At 38.7% G+C, this 12,827-nt stretch overlaps 1 protein-coding gene across 3 annotated transcripts in view; it reads left to right on the top strand.

The window, feature by feature from the left end:
- Sugct (succinyl-CoA:glutarate-CoA transferase) overlaps window positions 1–12,827 on the top strand; it is a 719,395-nt gene that overhangs the window by 40,204 nt on the left and 666,364 nt on the right. For all 3 annotated transcript variants that reach the window (XM_076939338.1, XM_076939339.1, XM_034510479.2), the window contains exon 6: window positions 11,999–12,119. In XM_076939338.1, coding sequence (XP_076795453.1) covers window positions 11,999–12,119 — 121 coding nt within the window. The remainder of the gene's footprint in view (window positions 1–11,998; window positions 12,120–12,827) is intronic.

Consider the following 12,827-nt stretch of genomic DNA (forward strand, 5'->3'; position numbering starts at 1 on the left):
CTCTTCAATTCTTTTCCTTAAGCCTCATAATCTCTAGTCTACTTTCTACCTCACACACACCTGTGAATTTGACTAGTTAAGTCAATGCAAGTGAGAACATGTAATATTTGTATTTTTGTGTCTCATGGTTTCCCTTAGCATAATATTTTCAAGTTTTTTTGTGTGTGACATTGCATATATCAGACCTCCATTGTAGTTGAGAACTGAGTGCCTTAGATTATGGATGGACACTTTTGGTCCATTTGAATAATGCTGCTCTGAATTTTTACAAATATATATCTGAAAAATTATTTTCAAATTTTTGAGGTAACGTTTTTACTGTATAGCATATGCTGGCTCAAATATGTAATCCCCCAGTCTCAACTTCCTGGTTACTGGTGTTGCAGATGTGTATTCTTGTGTCTAACTATATTTAGCTTTTTAAAATTATGTTTTTAAAAAAATCCTACTTATTCCCCTACAAGATATAAGTGTAAGACAGGACTTTCTGAACAGGACTCTATTTATCCATTAAAGGCAACAATTAACAGATGGGATCTTACAAAACCAAAAGGAGAGCCTACAGAATGGGAAAAGATTTTTTTTTTTTTTACCAACTCTACATCTGATAGAGGTCTAATCTCCAAAATATATAAATAAATCAAGAAACTAGATATAAAAAAACCCAAAAATCTAATTAAAAATGGAGAATTCTCAATAGAAGAATCTCAAATGGCTGTTGTATTAGTCAGGGTTCTCTACAATCACAGAACTTATGAAATGAATCTCTCTTCAATCTCTTTCTCTCTTTCTATGTATATACACGTATGTATATGTATATATATGTATATATACACACATATATGTATACATACATATATATTGATACAATACATATCTATATCTATAAAGGGAGTTTGTTGGAATGACTAACAGGCTGCAGTAAAACTAATTAAAAAATGGCTAGCTATGAATGAAAAGTCCAAGAATCTAGTAGTTGCTCAGTCCCACAAGGCTGGGTATCTCAGTTGATCTTCTGTACTTGCTGGAATCCCACAGAAGTAGGCTGCAATGCTAATGAAATATACTAGCAAGGTGAAGATGAATAGTTCATTCCAGATATAGTCAACTAATATATAAGTTGACAACGAAGAATAGCCATAACAGCTGAGAAAACATAAAGAAATATTCAACATCCTTAGCCATCAGGGAAATGCAAATCAAAACTAATTTGAGATTGCATCTTACAACTGTCAGAATGGCTAAGATCAATAACACAGGTGACAGCTCATGCTGGCAAGGATGTGGAGCAAGGGAAACACTCCTCCATTGTAGGTGGAAGTACAAACTTGTATAGTCACTATGGAAATCAATATGGTAGTTCCACAGAAAGTTGGGAATTGATCTACCTCAAGACCCAGCAATACTACTATTGGGCATATATTCAAAGGATGTTTCATCATACTACAAGGACACTTGGTCAGCTATATTCATAGTAGCTTTATTCATAATAGCAAGAAACTGGAAAGAACCTAGATGACCCTCAACCAAAGAATAAGTAAAGAAAATGTGGTACATCTACACAATGGAATATTACTCAGGTATTTTAAAAAGTGACATCATAAAATTTGTAAGCAAAAGGATGCAACTAGAAAAAATTATCTTGTCTTACTTATGGTTTCATTGCTGTGAAGAAACACCATGACACCACAGCAACTCTTATAAAGGACAACATTTAATTCGGACTTGCTTACAGGTTCAGAGGTTCAGTCCATTATCATTGTGGTAAGAAGCATGGCAGCATCTAGGCAGGCATGGTGCTGGAGGAGATGAGAGTTCTATCTCTTATTCTAAAGACAAACAGGAGAAGACTGAATCCTCAGGCAGGTAAAAGAGTGTCTCAAGGCCCACCTCCCACAGTGTCACCCTTCATTCAACAAGGCCATACCTGCTTCAACAAGGCCACACCTCCTAATAGTGCCAATCCCTGGGTCAAGCATATTCAAAACATCACATATCCCAAGTGAAATAACCCAGACCCAGAAAGACAAATGCAGTATGTATTCACTTATAAGTGGATATTATCTGTTAAGTAGATGATAAGGTAAAATCCACAGACCTAGGGAGATTAGGTAAAGAGGAGAGTCCTAGAGAGGATTTATGGTTGTCCTTGGGAAATGCAAATAACAAAAAAAAAATGGGTGGACTGGGGACAGATGGGGACAGGGTGGAGGAGTTGGGGAGGTTATGTGGGGAAGGGGAAGGGTTGGAGGAGGAGAATTCAGGGAAAGAGAGCTAGAATTGGAGGGTGTTTGGGGGCTGATGTAGAAACTTAGTGCAGTTGAAAGTCCTGGAGTCTACGAGAGTGATCCTAGTGGGAATATAGATTCTGAACTGGATACTTTCAGTAGCCAGGCAAAGTTTCTAAGTGGTGGGACTGTGTTGCATTCAGTTGGGTTGTTGGCCAAGACTGTCCATGGAGATCCCTGTGGCAGTTTGAATATCCTTTGCCTAGGGAGTGGCACTATTAGGAATGGGCCTTAATAGATACAAGAAGATTGAAATAATCCCATGCATTCTATCAGATCAACATGGACTAAGGCTGGTCTTCAGTAACAACAAAAACAACAGAAAGCCCACATGGAAGCTGAACAACTTTACTCAATGATAACTTGGTCAAGGAAGAAATAAAGAAAGAAATGAAAGACTTTTTAGAATTTAATGAAAATGAAGGCACATCAAGCTAAAACATATGGGACACTATGAAAACAGTGCTAAGAGGAAAACTTATAGCTCTAAGGGCCTCCAAAAAGAAACTGGAGAAAGCATACACTAGCAGCTTAACAGCACACCTGAAAGCTCTAGAACAAAAAGAAGCAAATACACTGAAGAGGAGTAGATGGCAGGAAAAAAAAATCAAAGTCGGGTTTGGAATCAACCAAGTAGAAACAAAAAGAACTATACAAAGAAACAACAAAACTATGAGCTGGTTCTTTGAGAAAATCAACAAGATAGATAAACCCTTAGCCAGACTAACCAGAGGGTACAAAGACAGTATCCAAATTAACAAAATCAGAACTGAAAAGGGAGATATAACAAGAAAATTCAAAAAATCACCAGATCCTACTACAAATCCTATAGTCAACAAAACGGGAAAATCTGGATGAAATGGACAATTTTCTATACAGATACCACGTACCAAAGTTAAATCAGAATCAGATTAAACCGTCTAAACAGTCCAATAACCCCTAAAAAAATAGATGCACTTATTAAAAATCTCCCAACCAAAAAAAAGAAAAAGAAAAAGAAAAAAAAAAAAGCTCAGGACTAGATGGTTTTAGTGCAGAATTCTATCAGACCTTCAAAGAAGACCTAATACCAGTTCTCTATAAACTGTTCCATATAATAGACACAGAAGGAACACTACCCAATTCTTTCTATGAAGCCACAATTATGCTCATACCTAAACCACACAAAGACCCAACAAAGAAAGAACTTCAGACCAATCTCCCATATGAATATCGATGCAAAAATACTCAATAAAATTCTCACAAACCAAATACAAGAACACATCAAAATAATCATTAACCATGATCAAGTAGGCTTCATCACAGGGATGCAGAGATAGTTCAATATATGGAAATCCATCAACATAATGCACTATATAAAAAAACTGAAAGAAAAAACCACATGATCATCTCATTAAATGCCGAGAAAGCATTTGCCAAAATTTCACACCCCTTCATGGTAAAAGTCTTGGAAAGAGAATTCAAGGCCAATACCTAAACATAGTAAAAGCAATATACAGCAAACCAGTAGCCAACATCAAACTAAATGGATAGAAACTTGAAGCAATCCCACTAAAATCAGGGACCAGAGAAGGCTGTCCATTCTCCCCCTATCTATTCAATGTGGTACTTGAAGTCCTAGTTAGAGCAATTAGACAACAAAAGGAGGTCAAAGGATACAAATTGAAAAAGAAGAATTCAAAATATCAGTATTTGCAGATGATATGATAGTATACTTAAGTGACCCCAAAACTTCCACCAGAGAACGCCTACAGCTGATAAACAACTTCAGCAAAATGGCTAGATACAAAGTTAACTCAAACAAATCAGTAGCCTTCCTATACTCAGAGCATAAACTGGCTGAGAAAGAAATTAGGGAAATGACACCCTTCACAATAGTCACAAATAATTTAAAATATCTTGGTGTAACTCTAACCAAACAAGTGGAAGATCTGTACAACAAGAACTTCAATTATCTGAAGAAAAAAAGTTGAAGAAGTTGTCAGAAGATGGAAAGATCTCCCATGCTCATGAATTGGCAGGATTAATATAGTAAAAATGGCCATCTTGCTGAAAGCAATTTACAGATTCAATGCGATCCCCATCCAAATTCCAACTCAATTCTTCATAGAGTTAGAAAGAGCAATTCTCAAAAATTCATTTGGAACAACAAAAAAACCCAGGATAGCAAAAAACATTCTCAACAATAAAAACTTCTGGAGGAATCGCTATCCCTGACCTCAAGCTGCATTACAGAGAAACAGTGATAAAAATGGTATGGTATTGGTACAGAGACAGGCAGGTAGATCAGTGGAATAGAATTGAAGACCCAGAAATGAACTTACACACCTGTGGTCACTTGATGTTTGACAAAGGAGCTAAAACCATCCAGTGGAAAAAAGACAGCATTTTCAACAATGGTGCTGGTTCATCTGGCAGTCAGCATGTAGAAGAATACAAATCCATTCATTCTTATCTCCTTATACAAAGCTCAAGTCCAAGTGGATCAAGGACCTCCACATAAAACATGATACACTGAAACTAATAGAAGAGAAAGGAGGGAAAACCCTCAAACACATGGGCACAGGGGAAAAATTCCTGAACAGAACATCAGATCAACAGTAGACCAATGGGACCTCATAAAATTGCAGAGCTTCTTTAAGGTAAAGGACACTGTCAATAGGACAAAACAGCAAATAACAGATTGGGAAAAGATCATTTCCAATCCTACATCTGATAGAAGGCTAATATCCAATATATACAAAGAGATCAAGAAGTTAGACTCCAGAGAATCAAATAACCCTATTAAAAATGGGGTACAGAGCTAAACAAAGAATTCTCAACTGAGGAATCTCAAATGGCTGAGAAACACTTAAAGAAATGTTCAGCATCCTTAGTATCAAGAAAATAAAAACCGCCGGGCGGTGGTGGCGCACGCCTTTAATCCCAGCACTTGGGAGGCAGAGGCAGGCGGATTTCTGAGTTCGAGGCCAGCCTGGTCTACAGAGTGAGTCCCAGGACAGCCAGGGCTACACAGAGAAACCCTGTCTCGAAAAAAACAACAAAACGAAACAAAAAACAAAAACAAAACCAAAACAACCCTGAGATTCTACCTCACACTAGTCAGGATGGCTACGATGAAAACTCAGGTGACAGCAGATGTTGCTGAGAATGTGGAGAAAGAGGGACACTCCTCCATTGTTGGTGAGATTGCAAGCTGGTACAACCACTCTGGAAATCAGTCTTGTCCTTCCTCAGAAAATTGGACATAGTAGTACCTGCGGACCCAGCTATACTACTACTGGGCATATGCCCAAAAGATGCTCCAATATCTAACAAGGATGTATGCTCCACTATGTTCATAGCAGCCTTATTTATAATAGCCAGAAGCTGGAAACAACCCAGATGTCCCTCAACAGAAGAATGGATACAGAAAATGTAGTACATTTACACAATGGAGTACTACTCAGCTATTAAGAATGAGGACATCCTTAGTTTTGCAGGCAAATGAATGAAACAGAAAATATCATCCTGAGTGAGGTAACCCACTGGGTATGCACTCACTGATACGTGGATATTAGCCCCAAAGCTCAGAATACCCAGGATACAACTCACAGACCACATGAAGCTCAAGAAGAAGGAAGACCAAAGTGTGGATGCTTCAGTCCTTCTTAGAAGGGGGAACAAAATACTCACAGGAAGAAATATGGAGACAAAGTGTGCAGCTGAGACCGAAGGAAAGGCCATCTAGAGACTGCCCCTCCTTGGGATCCATCCCATATAAAATCATCAAACTTAGACACTATTGGTGATGTCAAGAAGTGTTTGCTGACAGGGGTCTGATATAGCTGTCTGCTCAGAGGCTCTGCCAGAGCCTGACAAATACAGGGGTGCATGCTTGCAGCCAACCATTGGACTGAGCATGGGGGCCTGCAATGGAGGAGTTAGAGAAAGGACTGAAGGAGAGGAAGGGGTTTGCAACCCCATAGGTAGAACAACAATATCAACCAACCAGACTTTCCAGGGCTCCCAAGGACTAAACCACCAACCAAAGTGTACACATGGAGCACCCCATGGGTCTATCCACATATGTAGTTGAGGATGACCTTGTTGGGCATCAATGGGAGGAGAGGCCCTTGGTCCTTTGAAGGCTCGATGCTCCATTGTAGGGGAATACTAGGAGTAGGTGGGAATGCGTGGGTGGGTGGGTGGGTGGGTGGGGGAGCTCCCTCATAGAAACAGGGTTAGTAGGGGTGGGGTAGGGGGTTTTAGGAGGGGAAACCGAGAAAGAAGATAACATTTGAAATGTAAATAAAGAAAATATCCAATAAAATAAAAGAAAAAATCAGATACATTAAAAAAAAAAAAAGAGTGGCTTTGTTAGAGTACGTGTAACCTTGTTGGATGAAGTGTGTCACTGTGGCAGTAGCCTTTGAGAGCCCCCTTTTATCTTCTATTTGCCTTCAGAATAAGATTGAGAACTTTCAGCTCCTTCTCCACCGTTCCTTCCTAGACGCTCCATGCTCCCACCTTGATAATGGACTGAACCCCTGAACATATAAGCCAACCCCAATGAAATCTTTTCCTTCATAAGAGTTGCTGTAGTCATGGTGTTTCTTCACAGCAATGGAAACCCTAACTAAGACAATCCCCAACAACCCAGGATAATACTTGGACAGAGCTACTCTCCAAAAAATGGACAGTGGAACCCGATTGCTGAGAACACCATTTACACAGCTCATTCAATGGGGAGAGGCCTTGGTATGCCTGCATAGAGCCTTTACTCTTAGGATTTTACTCTACAGGCTACAAAAAGAGAATCCTGACACCAACTCAGTGACTAAACTCTCAACCTATTATTATCTGTCCTGCTTGAAACATGTGCTGGGGCAATGCCTGGATGGCCAGAACCGAAAGACATGATAGCCCAGAGACCTAGAGTAGAACCAGACAAGACTGCATCTTGTTTTGTTCTGCTTGGTTGTTGTGTCTTGAAGGCATGCTTTCTTCTGAAGTTAAAGAGAAGGGGAGTGTATCTGAAGAAGAGATGTGGGGAGGAACTGGGTAGGTTTGAGCAAGGGAAAACTGTGGTCAGGATGTAATGTATATGTCAGGATGTATATATGAGAAAAATCACTTCAATAAAAAACATGGCCAAACATTTTTGCTCATTCCATTTAATAATTGTGTGTTTATGTGTGTGGGTATGTTAGTGCCACAGAACAAGTACAGATATTAAAGAATCACTTGTGAGATTCAGTTGTCTCCTACCATGTAGGCTCTGGGGATCAAACTCAAGTTGTTGAGTTTTTGGGGGGATTTTTTCATAGATTTAAAAAAATAATGATTATTGCCTATTGTTTTATGTATATTGGTGTCTTGCTTGCCTGTTTGTTTATCTACCACACATATGGGCTGCCTGTAGAAGCCAGAAAAAGGCTTGAATTTCAGTGGTACTATAGCCTTTATATGGATACTGGAAACTGAACTTGGGACTTCTAGAAGTGTAGCTTAGTGCTCTTAATCACTGATTCATCTCTTTGCTCCCCATATAAGGTTTTAAACAGAAAATTATTTAATGGTATTTACATAATTAAAACATTACATCAATTATTATAAAGTACAGGGCTGGAGAGATGGCTTAGCGGTTAAGAGCACTAGAATGCTCTTCCAGAGGTCCTAAGTTCAATTCTCAGCAACTACATGGCAGCTCACAACCATCTGTAATGGGATCTGATGCCTTCTTCTGGTGCAACAGTGTACTCACATACATAAAATAAACAATTCTTTAAAAAAATTATTATAAAGTACAAATGCAACAGACCTTATTATATAAACACACACACACACACACACACACACACACACACACACACACACGCGCGCGCGCGCGCACACACACATATGTGGTAGTACTATATCAATACTATATCAAATATATAGTACCTGCTGGAATGATTTTTAAATAGTAGATCAACAAAATTTGTAGGATAAATTAAGATGTAACTAGAGAGTGTATTGTATTTAATAGCAACATTTCTGCTCTGTTCTCTTATAAAATATTTGTTAGGATCATCAATATTAATAAATGTTCTTATAGTTTATTATAAGGGTGTTCTCTATGTTTTATTTAGAAATAGCTGAGTGGAGTAAACAGGCAACAGTCCAGATTACCTTACATGGATAGCTGGTTTTCAAAACATCAGAAATCCTTAGAATTGACATGACAAACATTTCAGTATTAATGTTCATTTTCATTAGAGACCTGTCTGCTCCGGACAGCTTCCTATGTTAAATTCTAAGAAGAAATTGAGCATCCTTGGAGTTACTCCAGTTGTGGTGAGACAGCCACTAGGCAAGAATTGCCACTTTCCTTCTACAGACAAATTACTGTCCAGAAAAGGACACACTTGCAGAATAGTCGACTGATTATATCTGCCTAGACAGAGTAATCAGCCCTTAATAATTCTGCAGCACTAAGGTCTGTCAGATGATCCTGGGCCAGAAGGCAGAAGAACAGATGCTCCAACGTTTTGAAGTAGAGCGAGTGTCCAGGTGTTCAGAGGTCTCTATATATTGGCTAAGTTTTAGAAGCTATGCTTTGTGCTTCCCACAATTATAGTCAACTCAGTCATTCTGGATTTCTGACGGGGTTGAAAACTTATAGCTATTTACCTTGAGAGAAAAGATCTGAGTGTATGGTCGTCAGCTGACATTCATCCTAAAGCCAGGTTCAGAACTAAATGTTTTAGTTAGGAGAGATGACAGAGGTGCTGGTAGGTCAACAAAAGGATGGACTGGGTATTAGGACTATCTTGTACCTCACTGGTACAAATTGGCATAATTATGCTCTAATTGTATTTTGAGAGAAAAGTTTCCTTTTAACAGGAAGGGTGATGTGTAGGAGGAGCTAAGGTGGGAGGAGTGCTGAGAGGAAGAAAAGGAGTAAGAAGAGGAGAAGAAGAAGGAGAGGAGAAGCTAGGTGATGAAAGAGAGATAGAGGGGGGAGACAGTGAAGCAGATGTTCATGAATCTCCACCAGTCAAAGATAGTAGATATATCTAGGTTGGGTAGTGGGTTACACCTCTGATTGAACAATACCACACGTATAAAGTCTATGATTAACATTTTTTTAAAAAATGTATAAATGCAAAAAGGAAAAGGGGGCATGGGATAGGGGTTTTCTAAGGGGGGGAATGGGGAAAGGGGATAGCATCCGAAGTGTAAATGAAAGATCTAATAAAAAAAAACAAAACAAAACAAAAAAAAATAAATAAATGTTCTTATATAGAGGCTCATCTAGTGTGGCAGTTAGTATTTGTTGTCAATTCAACACAACCTAGAGTTACCTAGGGAGAGAGAACGTCAATTGAGGAATTGCCCACATCAGATTGGCCTCTTGCTGTATCTATGAGAAATTGACTTGACAATTGATGTGAGAGTGCCCTTCCCACTGTTAGTGGCACCATCCTCAGGCATGAGGGTCTGGGATGTATAAGAAAGTTATCTGGGCATGAGCCAGAGAGTAAGTCAGTAAGCATCTTCAAGTGGAAACTTAAGGGCTCTTTGGAAAGTCAGTCGTGTTGGATGGTGTTTGGATAAAGCAGACATATGAAACAATGTTTAGCTCAACCAGACACTGGTGAAAGGATGTTTGAAAGGATGTTTCACTAAGGCAGACTCATGAAGGAACATTTCACTGAAGCAGACACAGTCGAAAGAATTCTTTGCTAACAACACGCGTGTATTGGTCCACCTTATATTGTGTAGTTAAGCTCCAATTGTCGGGACTCCATAGAAAGAAACACTCCAAAAAACTGGTGGTGTGCTGTCGCTTCTTGCTGCTTCTGCAGACTCAGGCCAATTGGCAGGGTGACATCAGCTGAGACAGACTTACACGCTGAGGCAAAACATGTGTTGAGTCAGAGGGAGTATAAATAGGACTCAACTGTGAGAGGGGCTTGCTGGTAGAGCTAGCTTTGCAATGCTTGTTGGCTTTGAGTCTTTGCTGATCTTCACTGAGAGAGGCACAGCACGAACTTCTGTTCCTGCTGGTCTGAATCCCTCTAGCTGACTTGAGCCATTTGTCTGAGGCCTGGCTGTTCCTGCTAAGTCATGCCACCACTGATGCTATCGTAACATTACTGAACTGGTCTACTGGAATATCCAGGAAGTGTTTGTGAGTGGATTGAGCTGCCGCTGGTGACCTGTGAACTCAAATGCTGATTTCCTGACAAATGCAGAAGGGATTTCTTCAAAGAACTATTTCTAAACAGTTTCACTTCCCCTATATTCTGTCTTTTTTTTTTTTTTTCTACCTCTGGTGGGTGGTAGGCTAGAAAGGAGTTTAAAGTGTTTAAGAACCATCATTAAAAATAGACTTAAAAAAAAGTTACAGCATCTTTCCTCCTTGGTTTCTGCTTGGTTTCCTGCTTGAGTTCCTGCTCTACTTTCCTTAATGATATGATAAACTGTATCTGGACGTGTAAGCCAAATAAACCATTTCCTCCACTAGGTTGATTTTGCCAGGAGTATTTAATCATAGCATTAGAATAATATACCTAGAGTATGCTGTATAGCTCGCCCATATGAGAGGTTTATCAACTACACCTGGGATTTGGAAAGGATACCTGTATAGTGTGATATTTCAGTTGCACACCTGCATCTTCTCCGTCTTTATTTGCAATTATTTGGATGTGGGTTGAGTGTGGTCCCAAGGGTTCCTGCTTTGGAATCTTAGTCTTCAGTACAGCATTATTGGGAGATAGTGGAACATGAAAGAGGTCGACTATAGTGGAAATGGAAGATGGAAGGTGGTTGGGTCACAGGAGTATCTGTCCCCAAAAGAAAGTAAGGTAGTTCTCATGGAACTGCAGTTGTTCTTATTTGTGTAATGAAGTCCTACTTTCTATCTTCCTATTTCACAATCTATTCTTCTTGATTGATCCTTCTTGAGTATATTTCGTACATTGTGATGCTTGTTTTTTATGAAGTCCCCACTCATCTCAGCTGATGCTTGTGTTTCACCCTCAGGTCTCTAAAATGGAGTAAATAAGTCCCTGATCTGGAGTAGTGTCTCCAGAGAGGTCACCCACTTGAATGGTGTTTTTATTTCTAGAGTTTCAAAGGATGACAGGTTCTCTCCTTGAGATGCCTGTTAAGATGCATTCCTTCAGTTGTTGAAAATCAAAACAAAATGCAGTTTAATACAGACACTTAGAATTCTTTGGGAAAAGCATTTGAAAGTAGAAGGCATTTCAAAATCATGTTCTAATGTATTAAACTGGGTTGTCATTAGAAATATTACAGAATAAGAATAAACTGTAATGATATTGTATTTAGGGTTTTTGGGAAACAATTTCAAGATTTTTTTGTATGAATTTTTTATTTTATATTATTTTACTTACATTTTGTTTTTATTTATTATTCTGAGAATATATTTGGACAGACCATATTCAATAAACATTTCTTACATTTACAGGATACAAAATCTATTTAATATTTTACATTTACAAAACATAACCATTGTTTTCTTGACAGTAGCATTTCAAGTAATTGATCAGATCTTTTATATATATGCATAAACATAGTTAATTTATCCTGAGATTCTTTTTCTGGATTTTTACAATGTGAGAATTGAAATTGAAATTAAAATTCTGTTATGTGGGAAGAGTTGTTAAAAGTTTGGAATTCCCTCAAAAAATCTGATTAATTTTTACCTCTTTCTTCAGCTTGCAGCTATTTGTGATGTGTTTGTGGAAAACTATGTTCCTGGGAAACTTTCTGAGATGGGCCTAGGATATGAAGATATAGATAAGATTGCTCCCCACATCATCTACTGCTCCATCACAGGTATTCCAACCCCACACCACCCTTCTATAGGAAACTCATCACTTCTTGCCAAGCCTCAGAGACTGCTGAACAGACCAATTAAGGACCTTTGACCTAAATTGAACATTTTTATAGATTTATTGGATATTTGTATTTCTTTTCTGAATTGGCAAATTCACATTTATATTTAACTACGGTTTGGATCAAAGGGTTTTCTTCAGTCATTATGTGGAGTCCTTGAAATTCATCCCCCACCACTCTCAAATTCTGTAGTTTTTTGACTCAGAGTTTCACATAGTCCATGCTGGCCCTGAAACTTCTATGCTGTAGCTGAAGATGATCTTGAATTCCTGACCTACTTGTCCCCAGTTCCTGAGTGCTAGGCTTACAAGTGTCTGCCACCATATTGGCTTCAAACTGTGATTTAGTGAAGAAAAGGCTGTGGAGAAAAACCATATGACCTCATAGTTGTCAGCTAAAAGGAAAATGTGTGGATCCCATGGTTTTAGAGGTAGGGATAGGGGGACTCGGGAGGAATGGAGACAGGCAGTGTGGAGGAAAACCATAACTCTCTCATCATTCTACATTTTCCTTCATCACCACCTCTTGACAATCTTTAGAATAATATCTGTACAATGTCCTAAATGGCTGAGGGACATGAGGTTACACAACTATTTAATAGTAAATAGCTTTAAAACCCAAGCTTCTTACATTAAAAATGTTAAATAT

This window comes from Arvicanthis niloticus, chromosome 8 (assembly GCF_011762505.2).
Source record: "Arvicanthis niloticus isolate mArvNil1 chromosome 8, mArvNil1.pat.X, whole genome shotgun sequence".
Lineage (NCBI taxonomy): Eukaryota > Metazoa > Chordata > Mammalia > Rodentia > Muridae > Arvicanthis > Arvicanthis niloticus.